Source organism: Microtus pennsylvanicus, chromosome 6 (genome assembly GCF_037038515.1).
Source record: "Microtus pennsylvanicus isolate mMicPen1 chromosome 6, mMicPen1.hap1, whole genome shotgun sequence".
Classification (NCBI taxonomy): Eukaryota; Metazoa; Chordata; class Mammalia; order Rodentia; family Cricetidae; genus Microtus; species Microtus pennsylvanicus.
In genome coordinates this window covers 64,857,398-64,882,567 of record NC_134584.1, presented here as the reverse complement: position 1 = coordinate 64,882,567, position 25,170 = coordinate 64,857,398, and the positions used below count along the sequence as shown (strand labels likewise).

At 37.5% G+C, this 25,170-nt stretch overlaps 1 protein-coding gene across 4 annotated transcripts in view; it reads left to right on the top strand.

Moving 5' to 3' along the window:
- The window catches only part of Tmem161b (transmembrane protein 161B), a 78,985-nt gene extending 55,564 nt beyond the window's left edge, over positions 1 to 23,421 (top strand). For 3 of the 4 annotated variants that reach the window (XM_075976369.1, XM_075976370.1, XM_075976371.1), the window contains 7 exons: positions 10,847 to 10,998; positions 11,428 to 11,488; positions 12,077 to 12,217; positions 14,852 to 14,965; positions 20,005 to 20,179; positions 21,004 to 21,100; positions 22,183 to 23,421. In XM_075976369.1, coding sequence (XP_075832484.1) covers positions 10,847 to 10,998; positions 11,428 to 11,488; positions 12,077 to 12,217; positions 14,852 to 14,965; positions 20,005 to 20,179; positions 21,004 to 21,100; positions 22,183 to 22,457 — 1,015 coding nt within the window. In that variant the 3' untranslated portion in view covers positions 22,458 to 23,421. The remainder of the gene's footprint in view (positions 1 to 10,846; positions 10,999 to 11,427; positions 11,489 to 12,076; positions 12,218 to 14,851; positions 14,966 to 20,004; positions 20,180 to 21,003; positions 21,101 to 22,182) is intronic. The other variant, XM_075976372.1, reaches the window with a different exon arrangement.
- The last annotated feature ends 1,749 nt before the right edge of the window (positions 23,422 to 25,170 follow it).

The window sequence follows — 25,170 nt, the reverse complement described above, 5'->3', positions numbered from 1 at the left end:
TCATATCTTTTATTAGCTAACCAATTTTATTGCATTTTGTTCTTTGAAAGATGAATTTACCTTTATGTAGCTAATATGAAATATATATGTGTGTGTATACAAAAACATACATAACTTACATATTTGAAATGTTTTATGTTGCTGCTTGCATCTTTTCACCAAGTTAATTTTTCCTCAGTGATAATTTTATCTTTGATTAAATATGATACAGTACTGTAGAAATAAACAGGGCCTATATTCACAGCTTGTTTTTTTTTTTTGTTTTTTTTTTTGTTTTTTGCTTTTTCGAGACAGGGTTTCTCTGTGGTTTTGGAGCCTGTCCTGGAACTAGCTCTTGTAGACCAGGCTGGTCTCGAACTCACCGAGATCCGCCTGCCTCTGCCTCCCACGTGCTGGGATTAAAGGCGTGCACCACCACCGCCCAGCGACTTCACAGCTTGTTTTGTGTAGCTCTGGGGCTAAGAATAGTTTGTTAACAATTTTTTAAATACTCAGGGTAAGGAAAAGCATACAAAATTTATATACAGAAATAGACTGCATATGTTATTCACAAAGCCCCATTTACTATTTTAAAATTATTGATCCTTTCCTTAGTATATAAGGATTCCTTTTATATTTAAAACTGAGAGTCTAAACTTAAAGAGGAAAAATGGAAGTTCTGTATATAAGAAGGGTTTGATAGTTTCACTGCAGAATAATTTGGTAATATTGAAGTTCACTTTGTAAAAAGGCCATAATCTTTTGGAGTGATTTGGTTTATGTAGTTCTCAGTCTCCTACCTGCTGTGTGCCAACTCTTTCCACCGGTGATTCAGTGAATCCCTCAAGTCTTCTTTCCTTTCCGTTCCTTTCCTTTGAGGTGTGTGAACATACTGTAGAGTAGAAGCACGATTCATCCAGGCCCTGTGGAGCAGTAGAGTGCTCTTTACAGCTTTGTTACAAAGCAGTCCTCATCGCGCTGGCCGCCTAGTGTGTGCATTGTGGAAGAGAGTGGTGGGGTGAGTCTTCACTTCAGCGGTAGGTGGGAGGGAAGAGGACAGTCCAGATTGTAGATTATGGCCGAAGACAGTGTGTGGGCTACTTCCAGAAGATGGTGGATTTTAATTCAACAGGAAGTTTGGGGATTGTTGAAGAAAACTTGAAGATGTGAATTCACCCAGATTGTAGCATTGCATTGCAGAATATTTTTTGTGTATTTTATAGTGAGTTATGAGGAAGGTTTATTTTAATCTGGTATAAATGAATACTTGGTTTTATAATTTATCTAGTATGCAGTGTGAATTGATTCAGGGATTATTATGTTTTAAGCATCTGTGGTATGGATTATACTTACTAATAGATAAATTGTGAAGGGAAGGCCATGTTTAATGCCCGGGTCATGTTTTGTCTAGTATTGTTTGCTTTCAGTGTGGATGTGTTTTGTAATCTATTCGGATCTATAGTTTGGCATTAGGTGTAGTCTTTGGAAATGTCATTTTGGTCATTTGACATCACTTTGGCCAAAGACATTTTTCCTCTCGTGTCAATAGAGGAGTTGGAAATTGTCTTATTGGAAATTCTAGTTTCTGTTTTCAATGAAATGAAACAGTTTTTTTTGTTTTTTTGTTTTTTTTTTTCAGATCAGGGGTTAGGCCCCTGAGTTATTGAATGATGGTAAAACTGTATCTTGGAAGTAGTTTGGGTATGGGTTTGGAGATTTTATATTCTCTGCTTTTTACCTTTATTCTCTTTTCTTGTACATTTCAATATAATGTCAAAGAGAAGGAATTGTAGTATTTACTTCTATTAAAAGAAACCAATAAAATAAAATTTGCTTCTCTAATTTTGTTTTAGAAAAGATAAATAAAGGAAATGTAGTTTAGACTCATGTGGAAAGAATAGGGAGTAGTTTGAGCATCTGTGTTCTAAAACCCACTGTTGCTCTCAAACAGAGCCTTAGCTGGGTGGATTCTAGCTAGTATGTTAATTAGGTGAAGAGTGTTTAATGTGTTAATTAAATAAAATTTCTTTTAAGACTTAAAATTTTTCCTAATTTGTTATTGTGGCTTTATCTTTAATTCAGTACTCAAATTTTTAACTTTTTTTCCCCAGACAGGGTTTTGTTATGGGACAATGGTCTTGTACCCTGTAAAGATTTGTTATTTGTATTTTAATAAAATGTTGATTGGCCAGTAGCCAGGCAGGAAGTATAGGTTGGGCAACCAGGCAGGAAGTAGAGGGTGGTTGGGTGACCAGAACAGGAGAATTCTGGGAAGAGGAAAGAGTCAATCTGCAGTCATCACCCAGATGCAGAAGAAGCAAGATGTGAACACCTCACTGATAAAGGTGCCAAGCCACATGTCTAACACAGGCAAAATAATGGGCCAATTTAAGATGTAAGAAAGAGTTAATAAGAAGCCTGAGCTAATAGGCCAATCAGTTTATGATTAATGTAGTAGACCTCTGTGTTTTTTCTCTGGGACTGAAAAGCTGCATGACTGGACAAGACAGAAACCTCGGTCAATAGGGTTTTTCTGTATAACAGTCCTGGCTGTCCTGAACCTCGTTTCATAGACCAGGCTGGCCTCAAACTCAAAGAGATCCACCTGCCTCTGCCTCCCAAAGGCTGGGCTTGCACCGCCACCACCCAGCCAAATTCTTAATGTTTAAATGGCAAATTATGATTCGTATGCATAAAAATTTCAGTACTTTTCTGAAGTACTGAAAATGTTTTTGTTTCTGTCTGTTTGCTTCCACGTTTTCCACCGTAGGTTGGCTTTCAGTTCTATTACTAAGTATTTAATAATAATGTCCTGAAACGCATAGTTTAAAGACTAGTTGTGTATGAGACTTTCATATATATGTTACACTTTGCTTTCTTTAGTGACAAGCTAGAAAGTCCAAACAGAAAAAAGCTTACTTTGCAGTTTTCTTCAATTAGCCTACTAAAATAAATATAAGTTACAGTATGTTTATGATTTGTTAACTATTAAGTGGCTCCAAGACCTTAGACCATGCAAGATGCTTTAAAATTTAGATGAAAACATTTAACTTTTCTTCTGACACACAGCCAGTTGTTTCCAGTCCATATCATATTTTACTTCAAGCTATGTATTTTTTAGATTTGTGTTTAGATTTTACAGTGTGAGGAACTGAGCCCAGAGTCCCTTATATGCTCCCCAGACTCTACCACTGAGCTGGAAATTGTGACTTTACAGTAATGTTAGGATAGGCACTGCCTGGCCATTCTCTGCTTCCTCCCTTCCTTCTAGAAGTTCATACATGTATACAATGGATTATGATCATATCCCTCCCCATACAACTTCTGAACCATCTTCCAACATATTTCCCCCCAAACTTCATGTTCTCTCTCTTTTCAAACAACTTATAAAACCATTTAATGCTGCCCATATGTGTATAGGCATGGGGCCATTCATTAGAACATGGTACCAGAAGCTACTTCCTTGAGGTAGAATGATTCTTCCTTCTCCAGTAGTTGTAATTGCCAATAGCCTTTCACTAAGGAATGGAGCTTTAAAAGACCTTCCCTTGGGTGTGCTAGAATTTTGACTGGCTTGTTCTGGTGCACTTTGTACAGATCTGGAAGTGTGTGATCGTGATAGCCATGCCAAATCTAGAAGATAGCAATTCCCAGCACTCCTCCCCATCCTCCAGATCTTTCTACCTTCTATTCCCTGGACTCTGGAGGTGTGGGGAGGGCGGTCTATTGATGTCCCATTTGGCCTGAGCAGTGAGTCAGTTATTAGCTCTTTGATTAGTTATGAGTTTCTGCTTCCTGCTCTTAAAAAAAGCTTCTCTCACCAAGGTTGAACGTAACATGAGTCTATAGGTATAAACATGCTTAGAAGGCCATTTGACAATATGACAGTTTTGTAAAATAATATCAGGGTCCACCTTAGGATCTGTTACCTCTGCAACCATGAGATTACAATACCATGAAGTTTTACTATAGAGCAAGCCTCAACTCCAATTAAAAGGCAGGTAGTTATAATAGCCTTGCTACTATTGCACCAGTGGGCACATGTAAATAAGCTGCCAGGTTGGTGCAGCATGCAGGGTCCAACTCTGAAAAGAGCATTGCTGTCTTTTCTCCTGTAGTAGTCCATGTAGCACTGTGACTAGTTTTCAGGGAGGAAATTTCCTGTTTGATCTGAGATTGATTTCTTTATGGCCTGTAGCCCAAGTGTGTGGTGTCTTCCACAGCAGGATTTTACCATCTGTCTATGAAAGGTAACAAGTGCAGTGGCTTCCCTTACTAATAACTCATAGAGAAGCATCCTGTGCCTTGCACTATGATTTTCATTTAATAGCCGGTGTCTCCTGGGAGTGGCATTGTCCATCTATGCAGGGTTCTTCTGCTCAAACTACTGTTTGTAAATTAGCTTGCTAAACTAGTAGGTTTCTGTATGCTATTTTATACGCTATTAGTTTTGGTTAACCCACCTATTTTCTTTCCTCTTGCCCATTTCCCCACTCACACCCGCCCCTTTTAACAATCCAAACTTCTTTCTTTCATTTCACATGTATTTTAATAAACTTAGATTTGTTTTTTCATGCACACTTTCCGTACATGCTCCTACCTGCTTAAACCTCCTCACCCACAGTCGTTCAGCTCTCTGCTCTTCTTACCTGTGATCTACTTTTCCCTCACCTTTAAATTTTCCTGGCTTCAACTTGTGTTTCAAGTTTAATACACAAAACAAAAGTTTGCACCTAGGATACAACTATGAGGGAATTTGGGGTTGAGATACCAGTTTTCCAGTTCTATTCTACCTGCAGATCTATTTTGTAGTTCTTTGTACCTGAACATTTCACTGTGTGTATATACCACATTTTCCCTATCTCTTTACCTGTTGATGTGTTCTGATATTCTACAATTTTCTTGCTATTGTGAATAAAGGAGCAAAGTGTAGCCGGCTTTCTTTTGGGCCACCAACCAGCTCCCAAGTCATGACACAGAGACTTAGTTATGAAAGCTCGTTTGTTTCGTACTGACTCTTATAATTTAGCCTGTTTTTCTTCATCTACATTTTGCCTTAGGACTTTTAACCTCTGTTTCATTCTCTAAGTCCTACTTTATGTCTGCTGGCTGGCTTCTGGCTGGCCATGGACATCTCTTCTTTTTCTCCCTCATTTTCTTCTACTCAAGCCTAGATTCCTCCTTCTACTTAATCTCTTTGCCTGCCAGCCTCACCTCTCCTGCTACTGCCTAGCTACTGGAGGTTGAGCTTTTTATTAGGCTAATCGGGTGCCATAGCAGGCAAAGCAACATTTCTTTACATTATTAAGCAAATCAGCATAAACAAATGTGGCATAAACAAATTTAACACATCTTTGCCTAGTTAAAGTAATTCCACAACAGCAGGTAACATGGTTGTGCAAGTGTTTCTCTAATTAGAGAGAAAGTGCTTCTAGTATGTCCAGGAGTAGTATAGCTGGGGCATATGGCAGTTTTATATAGAACTTTCTGAGATGCCTTCAGACTGATTTCCAGTAGTTTATGCTTCCACCAACAATATGTAAAAATTCCCCTTGCCACGTCCATGGCAGCATTTGTTGTCATTTGTATTACTGGCGATGACTGTTTAGATTGGGGTGAGATGAAATTTTTTTAAGTATGCATACTCTGAGTTCTTTTATTTAACATAAAACATTTGAAATCTGACCTTTTCATTGCATGATTGTAATTTTTATTTTTATTCTTTAGTAGTATTTAAGTATACTGTTACAACACTTTGAAATAGTATGTATATTAAATAATTTAAATATATCTTAGTTGTGCCAGTTTGAAGCCATATAGTTACTATTAATACCTACAGATGGATATTTATGTGAGCATGAGTTTTGTAACTTTTTCTTAAGTAATAGACTGAGATTTCCCTGCAGATTGAATGTCCAAACATATTCGAACCTGGAGAAGACTTCAAAGTGATTGTCCCCATTTTTGCACCTTAAAAGTACTGGGGAGGTCTTGTTTACAGCTCAACTATCTGATACTGTCAGATTTTCTTTTCTGTTTTTTTATTTTTACTCATTTTAGATACCAGCCACAATTCTCCCTCCTCCCCTACTCCCATCCACTCCTCAGAGAGGGTAAGGCCGCCCATGGGACGTCAACAAAGCCTGGCATACCAGGTTGAGACAAGACCAAGCCTCTTCCCCTATATCAAGGCTGAGGATGGTATCCCACCCAAAGGATGCACATTCATACCACAATGACACTTGCTCAGCTATGTTCATAGCAACATTATTCTTAATGGCCAGAAAATGTGGTACATTTACACAGTAGAGTATTAATCAGTTGTAAAAAGCAGTGACATCATGAACTTTGCAGGCAGATGGATGGATGTAGAAAAAAACTGAGCTGAGTGAGGTAACCCAGACCCAGAAAGACAAACATGGTATGTACTCACTCAAAAGACCACACCTATTCCAGCAAGGCCTTCTAATAGTACCACTATGGGTGTTCTTTTATTTCCTTGCCTTGTTTATTCTTAAGCATTTTGAGTTTATTTTATTATGGCTATTGTAAAGGGAATTTTCTTTTTTCAGGGTGTTTGTCATTGGTATATAGGAGGGCTACTGTTTTTTCTGTTTTGTATTCTCCCATTTTGCTGATCATGAGTTTATTTTTGGCTAAGTTTTAGGGTTTCTTATGTAATGTCATCTGCAGAAAGGGATGCTTTGTCCTTTTTTCCTATTTGTATCCCTTCTATTTCCTTTTTTGTTGTTGTCTAGCTAAGACTTCAAACTGTATTGTATAAAAGTAGAAGGGGTGTTATTATTATTTTAGTGTGAATGAGTTTGAGTTTTTCTGCATATGATGGTAGTTATAGGTTTGTTGTATATAGCTTTTATTATTTTGATGTATGTTCCTTCCATCACTAGCTGTTTCATGACTTTTATCACGAAAGGATGCTGAATTTCATCAAAGATTTTCTATTGAGGTGATTATGTTATCTTCGTGCTTTGAAACTACATGATGAATTACATTTATCTATATATATTGACCTATTCCTGCATTGCTAAAATTATTGGAGACTCTTTATTCTTGTCAGGGTCATAGTCTCTCAGTATATGTAGTATTTTTTAAATATATTTTCAATTAACATATAATTACATTGCTTCCCCCTTTTTCTTCCTTCACCCCTTCCCATATCCTATCCTTCTTCCTCTCAAATTTATCGCCTTTTCCTCTTTGTGTGTGTGTGTGTGTGTGTGTGTGTGTGTGTAGAGATGCAGAAATGCATAAATATAACCTTCTGAGTGTTTTTGGTTTTTTGTATGAATATAATTTCAGGGCTGACAACTTTGTAGTAGATGTTAGAGGGCTCATCCTTTGGAGAACCTAAGTCTCCCTTCCTCAGCCGTCATTAACTGGCTGTAGTTCTTTGCCTAGGATTTAGACCCATGAGGTTTTTCCCTCTTCCACATTAGCATGACTACTGACTGATACTGTCATTGTTCAGCGTTACATAGGCAGTCATTTCTAGGGATTTAATAGACTTTGTGATCCTCTGGTTCTTACAGTCCTTCTACCCCATAGTCTACATTGTTCTCTGAGCCTTGGGTAACAGGAGTTGTATTGTACGTGTATTAGGTGGGTCTGAGTTTCCCATAGTCTCTGCATTGTGTCCTCTTGTTGATTTCTGTGATGGTCTCTATTTTCTGTAAAGAGAAGCTTCTTTAATGAGGGGTGGAAGTTGTATGTGCTGGTCTAGTAAAGTTTGTAGATCCTCTTCTAAGATCCATGACATCACCCCAGACAGTTGGCTGGATTTCTAGTACCAGGCATGATTTACCTGCTGTTGGTTACTTCAAAAATATAAATTTCACTATTGTACTGTAGGGATAGCTTGTAGTGTTGATCGTTGTTGTGGTTCATAAGCATCACAGCTATGAATATTGATCATCCAAGTCCTGTGTCTTTATTATTATTATTATTTTAAAAAGAAAACTATTTTTTCATTTTACATATTAATCCCAGACCCCACTCCCTCCCCTCCTCCCATCTCCTCCACTTTCCCCCCTCTCCATTGGCTCATCAGAGAGAGTAAGGCACATTGCTTTGGGGAAGGTTCAAGACCCTCCCTACTCTTATCTAGGCTGAGCAAAGTATCCCTCTGAAAAGAATGGGTTCCAAAAAACAGTACAGTCAGTAGAGATAAATCCTGGTCTCACTGCCAATGGCCCTGGAGTCTGCCGCAGCCATACAACTGTCACCCACATTCAGAGGGACTAGTTTGGTCCTATGCTGGTTCCTTTCCCTGTCTGGCTGGAGTTTTAGAGCTCCCATTAGCTCAGGTAAACTGTTTCAGTGATGTACCCATCATGGTCTTGACCTCTTTGCTTATATTCTCACTCCCACTCTCCAGCTAGACTTTGGTAGTTCAGCCCAGTGCTCTGCTGTGGTTCTCTGCCTCTGTTTCCATCAGTTGCTGGATGAAGGTTCTATGGTGATATTTAAGATATTCATCAATCTGACTACAGGCAAGGCCAGTTCGGACACCCTCTCCTCTATTGCTTACAGTCTTAACTGGGGTCATCATTGTGGATTCCTGGGAATTTCTTTAGTGTCAGGTTTCTTGCTAGCCTCATAATGGTGCTCTCCATCTCTGTCCTTCCTCCACCTTGACTTTCCTGTTCCCTCAAGTTTTTCTCCCCCTCCCCTTCTTCCCTCCTCTTCCCCTTCTGCCCTCCTTTCTCCCCTGACCCCCATGCTCCCAATTTTGTCAGGTGATCTTGTCTATTTCTTCTTTCCAGGTGGATCTGTATATGTTTTTCTTAGGATTCACCTTGTTACTTAGCTTCTCTAGGATCATGGCCTGTGTCTTTAAGTGTGCAGTTTCTCACCTTCAACCTCCAAGACACAACCAAGAACTGTATTGTTTTATGAGTCACTTAGAGAACCCAGACCAACAAGTCAAAATAGGTTTCTCATCCCTGGTACTGGGTTTCTTTTAGTCTTTAGTTCTTGTGGGGAACATTATCTGTCTAACAGGTAGAAATCTGTTTATATACATACATGTGTGAATACACACACACACATACACACACACACACACACACACACACACACACACACACACACATATATATATATATACTTTAATTTTAAGGTAAATATAAAGTAATATGGTTCCTTGAGGTTTTATTTTAAAAAAACTTGGTATCTTAAGAGTCTTTTCTGTAGCTGTAGATAAGAGCATATTTGGTAAAAATCTCCTTATGTATAAAATTTGAGAATAATAATATATGGTTATATGCAATGGTTTTATGGAAGAGAAACTAAAACAATAAAAAAAATAACATGAAACTCATGCTACTGATAAACCTCTATGAATCAATTGAAATAGGATAATTTGGTTAAACTTGATAGCACAGAATCATGCCAGATTAGAGTGCCATAGTATACTCTTAGCTGCTTATGAATGATTGAGTAGATGTTAGTCAGAGTAGGAAAGATTGACTACTGTGTTCAGGTAAGATTTAGTTAGTAATAGTAGGGATTTTAGAAGAAATGAAACAGAAGCAGCACAAAGTACTACACCGCAAGATACGTGTTTAAAGTCTTTTTGTACTTTAGATTGTCAGCTTTCCAGAGTCAGAAGACTTGAAGATTTATTCTGTGCTATAAAAATAATGTAGCAGGATGTGCATGTGTTCTGTGGCCCAGCACATGCCTAGAAAGCATAAGGCCCTAGGTTAGAACCCCAAAACCATGTATCCTTTAATTGATGGGTTAATTAAAATAAAATACAAAAGAAATTAACTTCAGCTTTCACATAGGCCTTTGAAAAATATAACAAGAATGGTTAACTAGTTTGAAATGATTCCATCTTTTATGTCTGAGCTGCAATACATAACTGTTAGGTGCTTTGTATAATTTATGGAGGCACATAAGTGAGTGCTAAGTGCCCACGCTCTGGATTATGATGGCCTAGGTTTAAATCTCAGTCATTTCAAATCTGTATAACGTTTAGGTCTTTACTTAGCCCCCACCATAGGTTTGTTTAAATGTGTTTTGTTTTTTACGTGACTCATACTAAGTAACAGCTCCTTATTTCTAGTCTTTAGCATTTGTATTAAAGTTGCTTGTGTCTAGATTTGTTTACTGGCTTCATTATTTCATGTATTTGGTTCAGCCTTTCAAGAAGCATGACTTGTATGCATAAGGTTCAAGTTCTAGGTTTAGGTTATATTTGATTTGATCCTAATTAAATGGGTGTGTATTATGTTAGGCTCAGGTAACATTATATTTTAATTTGATTTTCAAGCTGAACATATTGAAACTGACTGGTTTGGAATCTCAGGTGGAACTCATCTCTGTTTAACCCTCCTAGTTTTCATTTGACAGGCTACCAGAAGCTATTAGTAATTTTCAAATTTTATTTATTAAATGGTTACAAATTAGTCCTGTGGTGTTATGTTTTGTATCTAACTATAGATGTAACAATAAATATAAATGTTTGATAAATATGCGCAGTAAGATTAACTGCCTAAAATCTCTGTGCCTTTTTATGCTACTGTTGTCATAAACTTGTTAGCATAAAATTCTGGAGTCACCCCATTACATTTGAGTCATATACATAAGAAATACATTCTGTAATTGTTGCTTAATTCTAATGTACTTTTCCATAGTTTAAAATATAAGCTCATATTTATTTTCTCCTTATATCTGTTCTATTTCCATTAAGGTTTTCACTTCCAAAGTACATCTGACAGACAAACCAATAGAATCAAAGTGAATCATGTTGGTTTGCTTTGGGGGCATTGACTTCATGTGAAGGTGTTGTGCAGAGCTCCCACAAGTTATTTGTGGTTTTCCTGAACTTTTCCTTCTGCAGCAAAGTTCTATTTTCATTAACTACACACTATTTTAAAGTAGAAGACGGTGGTGAAAGGTCAGTTTGTGTCACCTTTGGATTTTTTTTCTTCGTTAAAGCAATGGCAGTTTTGATCGTAACAGAGAATTATCTGGAATTCGGGCTTGAAACAGGTAATAGTTTTACACAACCTTAAAATTAAATTTTATTCGTGTAGTATATTTTGATTTCAGTATTTGTCTTAATTTTATGTCTAATAAATACTTAAAATTGACGTTGGTTTATGTTCTAGTTAACCTTTATTCATCTTCAATGAGATCTTGACTGTTGTTTAAGCTAAAGTTTTTATTTACCTTTTTCCCAAAATATTGCAACCTGAGCGTTTTTCTTAATTTATGTAATGCTAAAGAATTAATTCAAAATGTATGTACTTGTAGAATATACAAGTATCTAAGGGCTATTTTTAGAGACTGTTCTTGCTAATAACTGATTTTATTGCATTATAGCTTACTGGTTAACACACACAAAGCTCGTCATTAGCCTACAAGATGCTCTGCTGTAGGAGTCTATTCATCCTCATGATAATCTCTTTTTTCCTACAGGGTTTACAAATTTTTCAGACAGTGCGATGCAGTTTCTTGAAAAGCAGGGTTTAGAATCTCAGTAAGTTTTTGAAAAGTTGAACATTATTTAAATTTAACATTTTCCATTCTTAAATAGAGCAATTTTTGCTGTAGTTATTACTATATATTTTAGTTAGTTTAATTAATAAAGATAATCCCTTGTAATACCCCCTTCTCTCCTTCCCTCACTGCAATTTGGGGAACAAGCCCAGGGGCTAACCCATGCAGAATAGCAAGCACTTACCCCAAGCCTGCCTGTCCAGCCCTGGGTCACCACTGCTAGGAACAGCTGACTCGCACTTTTACAGCTGTGAAGTTAGAGTCTTCCATCAGTTTCTTAACCTGTATTTGCTCTTACAATCCGACTATCTCCATAGATGAAAAGAATTTATATTCAAGCCATATATCATTTGAAAATATGTTGCTTGGATTGGTGGCTTTGATTTAAGAAATACCTGGTTTAGTTTATCATTCACTAAGATCTATTATGAATAATATCAGTATTTTTGTTGATATATTCTTTGATGTTTTAATATTATTGTGATTTGTAAATTAGCTGAATGGGGAAAATGGGTTCTTGGTAAGTTAAGTAAATATTTATCTGCTTTTTTTAAAACTTCATTTTTAGGGGGCCTGTTTCAAAACTTACTTTCAAATTTTTCCTGGCTATTTTCTGTTCGCTGATTGGGGCTTTTTTGACATTTCCTGGATTACGACTGGCTCAAATGCATCTGGATGCCCTGAATTTGGCAACAGAAAAAATTACACAGTAAGCGGAAAATGTACATAAGCACATGCAGATAAATATATGTTTTCCATCTTAATTAAGGTATATTATTGTGATAAATAATAAGTTATTTTATTAAAATTACTATTAGTAAATATTTGATGTCACACCACTTCCTCTCAGCTATAGGTAGTTTCTCTTTTAAAATTTCAAACCTGTGTTTAAAATGTATTTGTTGTTAAACATGTTTCTACTTGAAATACCAAAGTTTATGTTCATTCTTTTTAATTCAGAGATTTATGATATCAGTCTCTACATTGGAACTGAAGAGCTGTGGAAATTTCCCTTTTAAAATTTAAAATACTTAAAGTTTATGTGTTATTCAAATATTTTAAACCTAAGAGTTACGTTTATAAGAAATGTTTTATTTAAGTTGATGATCTGTGGGTTAGACTTAAAGTAACTCACTACTTTGTTTTGAGATGGCAAGTAATGTGCAATGTCTTATAGCAGATTAGTTTTAACCACCAAATTCTATTTTGATTCTGAAATGAAGATAACATAGTAAACTTCTGCCTATAGTTCCAAGCCCTTATTCACTGTTTTCTTTGTAGTTGGGTTTTGTTTTTGTTTTGGTTTTTTTTTGGGGGGGGGGGTTATTTGCTTGTTTGCTTATGAATGGAGACATTGTAACAGAAAGGTGGCCTTGTGTATACTTTCCTTTACTTCCACGTTCTTATCTTACCTGCAACCCTGCTTAAGAATATTTCTCTTATGCATGTGTGTGGTCATTAAGCTTCTCCAGACAGAGTTCTAAAATTACTCTTCTGTAAAGCACTGTATTTAATGATACTGACTCTCCTGCCTTTGCATTCTTATTTCTTACCTGTGTTTTTTGGTTTTCACTCCTCCTCCTTGACTTCATTTTTCTGTTTAATATGTATTTACTTATCTTAACCCCACCCCCATTACACACTACTTCGTCTTTGTGTTTGTTTTTTAACTCAGCATGCTCTTTCCTATGTCCTGCCTTTTCCTACCACTTATCTCTCTAACAGCTTCTTTTAAGGCAAAACCTGGTTCCCCTCCTCTCTGTACATACACTGCAGCCCACTAACCCCAGTGTTATGATTTAAATAAGCTGAAAAGGATGGGTGGAGGGGTGCCCTTCACAAGCTACCGAAACCGCTGTGGGCTGCTCCTTGATAACTGGTGTGTTCCCTAGCAACACTGCATACCGAATACTGCTCTTTCTTCCTGCCCTCGATGGTTTACCAAGGCTGTGGGATGAAAGATTCCCTTTATAAAACATAAAGCGTTTAGTGGTGGTTAGAGAGAGGGGTAGCACATCTATCTTCAGTAAAATGTGGCTTCTTTGTAAGCGTTTCCCTTTGGGGATTTGGGATTTTGTTTATTTCCAGTTTATTACAGCCTGATGCTGTAGTACAGCACTCTGCTGTGCTGTACCAGTTGGGGCGTGCTCGTTCTGTTGTGGGTAACTTGGGTGGTAAGGGAGCAGCTTTGTCTCTACTCTGTGGCAAGGCACTGGGACTCACATAGTAATAGGGATTGTGGCCAGCTTTTCTTGGCACATCACTGTCCCCGACTCAGCCCTGTGTCCTCACACCCATCACTACCATTTCTAAGTAGTGCTGTGTTAAAATCTGTGGGTTTGTGTGTATGTTAAAGCCTATAGTTTAGCCTGTCTGCGGTTTAACTGTATTTCTTGATCATGAAATTAATTAGTAATAAAATTAAGCTATAATTTCTTGATAATGGAAACAGTATGTTGCAACAAAACAGTCTGTTGAGTTTCCCTTGTTTTTCTAAAACAAATTTTTAGCAACCATGTGTGTATGTGTAGGATACAAATTTAGATTCTACTTAACAGTGAGGTGTAGCTCAATCCTGAAATCACCTTTCTGCCTTAGGAGTGTAGCTGTGTCTTGAGTAAAGCAAAGCTGGGTGCCACCGGTGGCTCATGTCTGTAGTTCTAGCCCTTGTGAGGCTGAGAGTATCATGGAGTGGAGGCCAAAATTAAAAATAGAAACAAAAAGTAAAGTACCTTTATTTCAATATGATAAAGATTAATTTCAACTGTGTTTGTAACAGTCCAAGAAGAAATACAAATTTTGAGTCACTTATAATTTTGGCAATATAATTTTAACATTATAAATGATCGTGACATATTGCAAGGTTCCTCAGTCATAAGTTGTTGTGTTTCATTTGCCATATGCCTTCTGGTATTATGACTTTGCTAATCACTGTCATTTATTTGTGAATTATTAGCAAGCATTTTGTTTAGCTGTGCTGACAACTATTAGATGACTTCTGCATATCTACCATTGGAGTTACTGACTCTAGGGAATTAGAGAATCATTAAAATATCTGCTGAGTCATGGATTTAATAAGGAATTGCCAAATGCATCTAAAGTAAAGTGAGCAAATCTCAATTGTAATCTTATCTTTAATCTTTAGTCTAACCTACTAAATGGCCTTGAGCAAGCCACTTAACTTTCTACGTCTCCACATTCTCAGTTGAAAAAACTAAGATAAATAGCCTTATTTCTTAAGGACTTGGATTAACAGTAAATGATTAAAAATGTAATATACAAGTACACTATACTAGCACATTTTGTTTCTGTATCTTTGTGTTTATTTCCGGTATTCTTTCAGAACATTACTGCATATCAACTTCTTGGCACCTTTATTTATGGTTCTGCTCTGGGTTAAACCAATCACCAAAGACTACATCATGAACCCACCGCTGGGGAAAGAAAGTGTCCCTTTGTAAGTATGGAAACTTGAGCCCTGAGTTTTGTTTTGTTATAAATCAAAGCTGCTTTCCTAAATGCCCCTTAACTGTATTTTTAGATAGGTTGGTTTGTTTGCTATTTCAGACAGGGTCTCGGTGTGCAGGCCTGGCTGAATTGGAACTCACTATGTGAACCAATCTTGTCTTGAACTCACAGAGATCTGATTGCTTTTGTCTCCTGAGTACTAGAATTAAAGACATATGCCACTACCATGCCTAAGTTTTTTGGTTTTTTGGTTTTTTTTTTTTTTTTTTGGATAAATTGAAGTTACTTGCTTGTTTTTTGGTATTTTAATATTAAAGAAATGCTGAAAGTTTTTGAAGTTGAAGCTGCAGGCCATCATGTAACCCATGTTTGCCCTTTTTTGAATGAATACTAATGATTACTACTCTACACTACTATTAGCCTGTGCACACCTTCAGATTTATCTCCCAATAGCCAGTTGTCATCTGACATATTCTTGTTATTTTGTTTATTTGGATCCTTGTACTTGTTGTCTGCTTTTATTATTGTTCTGTTGTGGAATTTACGGAGGAAAGTGCTGTCAGTGAAAATGTAAGTGGTATTCATTTCTTTGCTCATGGAAATTTTTAACATCTCCTTTTGTTTCATGTCTGTTTTGAATAAAATGTTTTTCAAATAAATTAGAGACATATTTTTATACAGTAAGTACTGCAATTTCCATCTCTACCAAATGAGTTACATACTTAGGAAAATTAAAACTAATGTCTTAACATTATGATTAATACTTGTTCAGATAGATAACTGTGTTAGATAACTGTTTTAACAGTATAAGATGTCAAGAAAATATAGAAGCAGTTTATAGAAAGACGTTAATAACTACTTTGTGTATTAGATGCAGTGTTGTGGAATTATGCTACAGCTGTACAAAGGTTTAGACAGGTGGTTTGAACTCTAGCTTTGCTCCTCCCCAAAATTATCACATGAGGTAGCTTATTGAACTGTACTGAGCCTCTGCATCCCAGTTTGGAAAAATGAAGTGGTATGTACCTCACAGGGTGATTGCTGGAATTAGTGAAACAACACACATAACACAGTCTTTGAAAATGAGTGCTAAGTAATATTCTTTTCACTCTTGTCTCATCAGAATTAAAATAGAAACACCTGAGTAGGCATTGACTCCAAAGTGTGCAGTGTATAGTATTTAATTCTTTTCAGTTCTCTATGTTTGTTTGTCTTGGAGAATAGAACCAGTAAAACCATGACATCTCTTTTTACTTCATATTCTTGAACTAGGGATATATCCACTCTCAAAAAGTAATGTTTATCCTCCATATAACTAAACCAGCTAAATAATAGTTTTAACTAGACAGATTACAAACAAAATTACTGAAAACAAGGGAACTAGCATTTGGCATAAACCAATTATGCCATATATCAATGACCTGGACATTTTCTCTTGGTTTGTGCACAGTAATCCTTTGTAGTTACTGCTCCTATTGTCTGTATTATCCTTATCTCTTCTACCCCTCACTCCGCTGTGTGGTAGCAGGACATTTAGTTGATGTGCCGCAGCCTGGGATCTTCTCACAGAAACCTTTTCCTCCTTTCCTTTTTTTGTCTCATCTTTGCTTCTGCCCTAGGGGTTTTTTGTTAGTCCTGGAACTACCTCTGTGGACCACCCAGGTGGCCTTGAACTCACAAATGTCCACTTGTCTCTGCCTCCTGAATTAATTAATGCTGGAATTAAAGGTGTGTACCACCACGGCCCAGCTATATTTTATAAATAGTCCATCCGTAAGTATGCTTCACCTCATTCTTTTTTTTTTTTTTTTTTTTGGTTTTTCGAGACAGGGTTTTTCTGTGGCTTTGGAGCCTGTCCTGGAACTAGCTCTGTAGACCAGGCTGGTCTTGAACTCAAAGAGATCCACCTGCCTCTGCCTCCCGAGTGCTGGGATTAAAGGCGTGTACCACCACCGCCCGGCTTTCACCTCATTCTTTAGTTGTGATTTAATAATTCAGTTTAAAATTTCTATTTAAATTCCATTGTCCATGTGGTAGAAGATGAAATAACTACCTACCAGTCAGAAAGGAAACGATGGATATTTCTGTTTGATAACAAATCAGTTTATGGAAAAGTGTTTGTGATCAGAAGCAGAGATATGGTGCTGTTCAATTTCGAAATGTACATTAATTTATGGATATAGTCTCATACTGTACTGAAAGAGTAAAATGTGGCTATGTGCAGCCTTTGTGTGTTTATAGCCCAAGAAGAAAATCAGTAGTTATCATGAAACCCAGCATTACCTTGGAATCTGGGAAGAACCTCTTCTTCGCATTCTCTCTGATTGACTGATTGAGACAGCCTCTCACTTCAATCCTGGCTGGGTTGAAACTCACAGAGATCACGTACCTCTGCCTCCACCTCCACACACCTTATACCTGGGTTTCTTTTTCACTTTTTGATAGTCTCAGACTTGCCAGGAACTACTATGTAAGGAGTGAGCTACCACACTTGGCTTCTGCCTATTCCTGACCTGTTATTTTATTCTCCTTGAGACACCCCATCTGATTGAATTATCATATATTTGGATTACCTTAGTATGAGTTAGAAGATACTTAATGGCCATTATACCAAATCTAGAACTTGTAAAATGAGTCAGCCATTTTCTTTCTTTCTTTCTTTCTTTCTTTCTTTCTTTCTTTCTTTCTTTCTCTCTTTCTTTCTGCTTGTTTTGTCTTTTTGAAACAGGGTTTCTCTGTAGCTTTGACGCCTATCCTGCAACTAACTCTTGTAGATCAGGCTGGCCTCTAACTCACAGAGATCCTCCTGCCTCTGCCTCCCAAGTGCTGGGACTGCCTGGCTGAGTCAGCCATTTTCTATTTTAGTCTAGTAACTTTATGTTTGTTCTCCTTGATGGCTATGAGATAGCCATCTTCGTTGTGCTACCAGTCAGTTCTTAATCCCACTCCAGGGAACAGATTTCTTTATGTCCCTTGGGAAAGCTTCAAGGCTGCAGAAGCCCTTACATCCTGTATTCTGTTACTACTCTGTAGCTGGCTCATTTGTTGCTTATTGTAGTGAAAATGTATTGTTAAAATATTATGTGTTTTTGTTTTCTAGACAACAGTGCCTTCACACTAGAGTTTTATATCCATGTGCATTCATAACCTTGAAAAATGAAACAAAAGAGTATAGATTAGAGAGTTTCTAACAAACAATATCACACTTTGATGTGTTCTGTGTCCTTTCCTGTTCCACAGCACCTCTATTGGGCTCTAGTTCATTGCCCAGGTGCTTGCTGTTGGACAGAGGGACGGTGTGGTGACACAGCATGTTTGCAGGATAACTATTGTGAATCACTATAGGCTATTAATATTATTTAACCTTTCCAGACTGGAGAGATGACTCAGTTGGTAACAGTGACAGCTGTGTATGCAGAAAGACCTTGTTGTGATTGGAGTGGCGAGGCTGCCTCCCCGGCACCTGGCCGCCCGCATGGCTAGCTTACGCCCCAAAATAATTACACGGAAACTGTATTCTTTTGAACACTGCCTGGCTCATTAGTTATAACTTCTTATTGGCTATCTCTTACATATAGATCTAACCCATTTCTAATATTCTGTGTAGCACCACGAGGTGGCTTACCAGGGAAGATCTTAACCTGCGTCTGTGTCTGGTGGGAGAATCATGGCAACTGACTGACTCGGCTTCTTTTTCCCAGCATTCTGTTCTGTCTACTCTTTCTACCTAATTTTCTGTCCTATCAGGCCAAGCAGTTTTCTTTATTAGTTAACCAATGAAAACAACAGATAAGATACAAGACCCACCTCCATCAAGACCTGAGTTCAAGTCCCTGAAACCCACATAAAAAGCCAGGCCTGACAACCATACTCTTAGGACATCTTGGCAGAAATTAGACTACTAGGAAAAGTTTAAAACATTTTAGTACTGAAGACAGACTTTCTGATCCAGGTTTAAAGGTTTCAATGTTTTGTATGAACTGTGATTTCTGCTTGAAAGGGACCACTATGTGAGTAATTTGACATAGTAACTGGATCCAACGTGTTCAGAATCTAATCTGTAGCACAGATCCCAGAGTACTTAATGTAACTGGTGACATACACACACTGATTACCCAAATAGGAGCTGGAACTAAGAAGATGCTTCCTGAAATAGATGGTAGAATGGATATAAACACACACACATGAAGAAAGTTGTGGGTGAGGGTATGTGCGTGTATGTATGCTGGTGGGGGCAGGGTACATGTGTGTGAGATATGTATGTAAGCATGCATATGGAGTGCCAGTGTCAACATCAGGTGTCTTTCCTAGATCACAGTCTACTAGCATTTTTCTGGGGCAGAGAATTGTTGAAACTGATTGTTTTGACTGGACTGTGGCCTTTGAACTTCAGGAATTCACCTATCTCTGCTCCCCCCCAGCCCTCTCTAGTCTTGAGCCAATAGATGTGCTAAAATTGTAAACTCGGTGTTGAGGCATTGCTTACAGCATAATAATAGGTTAATTAAATGACTTTTAGAGAAATCTGAGGTATCTAATACCTTTGTATTATGTAATTTATAATATGTGAGGATGGTTTTAGTTTTCAGTGGTCCTAATTAGAAACAGAATAGACTGAAATCCCCCTAACCAAATAAGTATATAAACAGACAAAACTGTAGCAAATTATAGATTAGTCATTGATTTGCTTAGTTCCTATGGTCTCCTTAGGGACTCTCATCTCTAAGAGCATTGAAACTCGCTGCCTGTGTTAGAGCTTATATTTCTTCCATAAGTACAGGTAGATAGAAAGAGGAAAAGAGGGCTCTGTTGTGACTTGTACTTTCATTATACATTTATCTACTTAATTATTTTGCACAAGTGAAGCTATTAGATAAGTTATTGGCAGAATGGAACTCTTGCTCAGGTCTACCAGTTGACTCTGGGGAAGTGTAGATTTCCTGTATTCTACATGGTGAACCATAGCATGATTGCTATGTTAGTATATGATGGTCCCTGAGAGCACCATATCAACTTTTTGATCTATAGAATGACAGAAGCCACATTCGATACTCTGCGACTCTGGTTAATAATCCTGCTATGTGCTTTGCGGTTGGCCATGATGCGAAATCACTTGCAAGCATATTTAAACTTGGCCCAGAAATGCGTGGATCAAATGAAGAAAGAAGCAGGCCGGATAAGTACAGTTGAGCTACAGAAAATGGTACGTTTTATAACGGTCAAAGTGAAACTAAAATAGCACAAGCTATCTCGTGTCCTTACAGTAAACAGGTGTGAAAGCTGTAAGCTGACATTTGTCAGAGAGCTAGTCTGATTCTGTTGCTGAATCAGATCTGACTTACCTTCCTGCTCTCGGTGCTCAGTACAGGTGAGTACTGCAAGGCTGTCATAAGCCTGAGCCAAAACCCATCTCATGATCAGGAAGGCGTTGGAGAATGTTGTCCAGACCTCATGTCTAAAGGGGTAGGAAATTCAGTGCCTTGGAGTGCTCCTTTTAACGTTCTTCTATGTGCTTTCATGTGAATTTTAGGTACTTAGCAGAGATTTTAGAGAAGAAAAATATAAACTGTCACCATTGCAGTTGGCCTGTAATCCAGTCTTTTTTCTTTTTAGATTTACTATGATTTTGGCCCCTATTTTTTGTCTTGTGTTTCACGTATTATAGTGTTATTCAAAACCCAACCTCAAATATGTTCATATGGAATGAAGATTTAATGTTTCTATTTATAAGGAGTTCCTGTTTGTACATGCCTGCTTGTCACAGTTATTTACTCTGATGTTTAAGTAGCACTCCGTACAAGTTTTAGTATTTTCTTCTACCTCTGAAATGTTTCTTTGAAATTTTTTGTAAAATTTTCCAATTCTAAAAGCTTATCTTTGGGTTGAGCCTTTCTGAAGTACATGTATGATAAAATGTAAATGAATAATACTTATTTTTAAGCATTTCAGTTGGGTAATTTTATAAAAACTTAATTCACTCATAACATGTCAGCGTTATTAGATACTTAAGCATGTTGTTGGTTGCAGGTGGCTCGAGTCTTTTACTACCTTTGTGTCATTGCCCTGCAGTATGTGGCACCTCTGGTAATGCTGCTTCACACAACTCTGCTTTTGAAAACACTAGGTAGGCATGCCATGCATCTGGTAAACAGCCCTTGCTTTCTACCTATAGTTAATTCCTTTTCTGTTACTAGCACAGAAATACACTGCATGATGTTGCTGCTGTTGTTATTGTAGCTTTAGGAGGAATCGGGGAAAGTTTTATCTGTACAAGTTGATTTGTTGATTCTAGAAGCCCAGGTGTATATAGTTTTCTTATTTGCTGATTATAAGGGTTTTCATTTTAATGTTAATTTCCACATTTCCCAAGTAATGTGGGTAAGCACTTGTTTAGACATTGGGTAAAAGCAGGTGAATTAAAGGTTTGCTAGTACCTAACCTTGAAATCATCACAAAGTCAATAAATTTGGCTAGACTGCAGGACTGTGTAGAGTTTGACTTTAGGTAACTTGTATAGAAAGGGTGAAGGGTTTTCAGGGAATAAGGAAGGTCTGCACTGTCAAGTCTCCTTGTGTGTTAGCATCCAGGAACTGCCCATTGTTGCCCTGTTTCTCTTTTCTCAAATTGGGCAGCGTGCCATTGTGCAGGCTTAGAAGCACCAAGAAACTCTTTTAAGTATGATCTGAGTAGCCTCACTCATGTCAGGGGACTGATGCTAAGTGTATTTGTGCCTTAGAACCTGTGTCCACACTGGGCAGGGAGCTCAGTGAGCGTGTGTGAGTCACATCCTGTGCAAGGTAGAAAAGCTATGATGAGACCAGTTAGAAAACCCACTAGTAGTCGCTCCCATTGACATCCTACGTAGTTTCTCAGAAAGACATTTGTCGTGATACTGTAGAGGTAGAAAGCATTTCTAGGAAGTTAATGAATCTGTTCTGTCAGTAAAAGCAGTCGATTCATAGCTTATAGATTTCCAGATTTTACTGCACTAAATGAGAGTCTTATCAGGCTTGGTTTTTTTTTAAATACTTTAAAACCATTCTGTGATATGGTTCAATTAATCATGTTCTTTTAACAAATAGCAAAATTGTTTTCAACATACAATGATTCACTATATCACTTACTTAGTTTCTAATATGGATTGGGGATTTAAGGTTTTCTTCTGTTAGTTTGTTTTTATTAAGTTTTGTGTCTTAAATATTCTAGGTAATCATTCCTGGGGGATCTATTCAGAAGCTGTCTCTGTCTCCCCAGTGGATAACCTTCCTCCCAACTCCATCTACTCTGAACTGCCGTCAGCTGATGGGAAGATGAAGGTGACTGTCACACAGATCACAGTGGCACTGAGCAGCTTAAAAACCATCTTCACCCCTCTCCTTTTTCGAGGACTTCTGTCTTTTTTGACATGGTGGATTGCTGCTTGCCTCTTTTCTACAAGCCTTTTTGGGCTTTTCTATCATCAATATCTGACAGTGGCATGAATTTCAATCAAAAATGGATATCCAAGTCATACTTTAAATTCAAGTATTTGTGCCCTTAAAGGGTTGACAAAAGAAGAATACAAATACAAAAGAGAAAGAAATTCTTGGAGTATCTTGTTTGGAATGCTCCCTCTGTACTCTCAGGGTGAATCCTTGTTGTAATATTTAAAATCCCAGGATAGGTTGTTACACTGTTACACTGTGCCATTGGAATCGTAACTCACTGTAGTAACTAATGGGAGAGGGCTATTTGCAGGGGTGATCCTTCTGATTACCTTGGTTTACAATGCAAATCTCCAGCTAGGACTCCAGTTACTGGTTACTCTTCATGGTGTTGTGGTACTGTTATTACTCTAGTTGCTGCCTATAGAACAATCTTCAAACTGAGCCATGCTCTATGGGAGGGAAAGGAACTAAAATCACTTCTGTTGGTAATGTATTAGTCCAAAATCCAACAGAAAGGAAGAGAAAGCTACTGTATATTACAGTAAGAAAAGCTGCATAGTCATTTTAAATTGAATGGAGATATAAATACCTAATGTCTACAAGTACTGCTACTTGAAAGTAGCAAGAGTATTGTTTTAAAGTGTATGCCACCCAGGTTGAAAGTTTCGTTCAAATGATTGACCATTTGAACATTTGCAGTCCTTCTGTTAGTGTTGGGCCTGCTGTATTTTATTTCTGTGATTCTACATAGTTATGTTTAATCTAAATATATTTATCAATACTGATCAAATTTTAAAAATTACTTTGTAATCCTGCTGACTATGTGTATGTATTGTTTATATTATATATTAAATATATAATATATTGAGGCTATAAAAGATGAAAATATTGAATCCTTATAATATTTTAAGTTGCAGAATGTTAAAATGATTTTAATGAGATGTATTTGAATCGAGAAATTTTGTTTGGAATGAGATTAAAATACGTTTTTTAAAGCTCTACAGAGTGTAATTTATTTGTTGTATATATATGTATAGATTATGTGATTTCGTCCAAATTAATTTTTTTCTTTGTTTTTGACTTTTTTAAACATAATTTCTTTTCTCATACAGTATGAGTACAGTTCTGAATACAGTTTCCCTTCCCTATGCTCCTCTCAGTTCCTCCCCGCCTGCTCTCCTGTCCAGAGCCATTCCCTTTCTGTCCCTCATTAGAAAAGAACAGACTTCTGAGAAACAGCAATGAAACATAATAAAATATAAGATAAAATAAAAGCCATCACACTGAAGTTGAACAGGCCAAGCAAACAGGAAAATAAAGAGTACCAAGAGCAGCCCAGACTCAGAGGCCCACTCTTCATACATTCAGGAGTCCCATACAGTGCTAAACTGAAGCTGTGGTGTACATGCAGGGGACCTGATGCAGACCCGTGTAGGCCCTGGGCTGCTGCTTCAGTGTGTGCGTGCAGGTGTGCCTTCCTCAGGAAGGGGCTTGTTCTAGTATCCTCTCTCGCCTTTGTCTCCTCAACCAACACCGTCTGTCTTTTCTGCAGAGTTCCCTGAGCTCTGAGGAGAGGGATTTGTTGGAGACATCTTGTTTTGAGCTATGTGTTTCAAGGTGTGCCTCCCATGACGTGTGGCTATAGGTCTCTGTATTTGTTCCCATTGCTGTAGGAGGAAGCCCCTGTGATGACTGCTGAATAAAGTACTGATGTCTAACAGCCGATACCCAGATTCAAGCGAATCATGCCATATTTCTCTTTCTGGGTCTGGATTACCTCACTCCGGACTACTTTTTTTTTTTCAAATTCCATCCATTTACCTGCAAATTGCATGATATCATTTTTTTTAAAAGCCGAGTAATACTTCATTGTATAAATGAACCGTGTTTTCTTTATCCATCATCTGTTGATGGACATCTAGGCTGTTTCCAGTTTCTGAGTAGAGCAGCAATACTTGAGCAAATACATCTGTGGTAGGATAAAGCATCCTTTGAGTATATATGCTCAAGAATGGTATAGCTGGCTCTTGATTTTCAAATTCTGAGGAATCACCATACTAATTTCCATGGTGGCTGTACAAGTTTGTACTCTCACCAGCAATGGAAGAGTGAACACCTTGCTCCATATCCTCACCAGCATAAGCTGTGTCTTGTATTATTGATCTTAGCCATTCTGACAGGTGTAAGACAGAATCTCTAAGTAGTTTTGATTTGCATTAACCTGATGTCTAAGGATGTTAAACATTCTTTAAGTATTTCCCAGCCATTTGAGTTTCCTGTATTAAAAATTCTGTGTAGAGCTTTACCTTATTCGTTAATTGGTTTACTTGTTTTTTGTGTTTTTTGGGGGGTCTTTGTGTTGGGCTTTTTGTGGGTTTTTTTGCTATCTAGTTTCTTGAGTTATTTGTGTATTTTGAATACTGGTCCTCTATCAGATGTGGAGTATGTGAAAATATTTTCCCATTCTGTAGGCTGCCGCTTTGTCCTGCTGACTGTCCTTCGCCTTACACAAGCTTTTTCAGTTTCCATTCGCTAATTGTTGACCTTAGTGCTTGTGATAGTAGTGTTCTGTTCAGGAAGTTGTCTCCTCTGCCAACGAATTCAAGGCTCTTCCTCACTTTTTCTTCTACCAGGCTCAGTGTATCTGGTTTTGATTCAATTGATGAGTGTGTATATTTTTATGCTATTGCTGTGCTTTTTATAAATGTTACTGTGGCTTTGTAATACATCTTGAGATCAGGAATGGTGAGACCTCGTACTAGGTCTT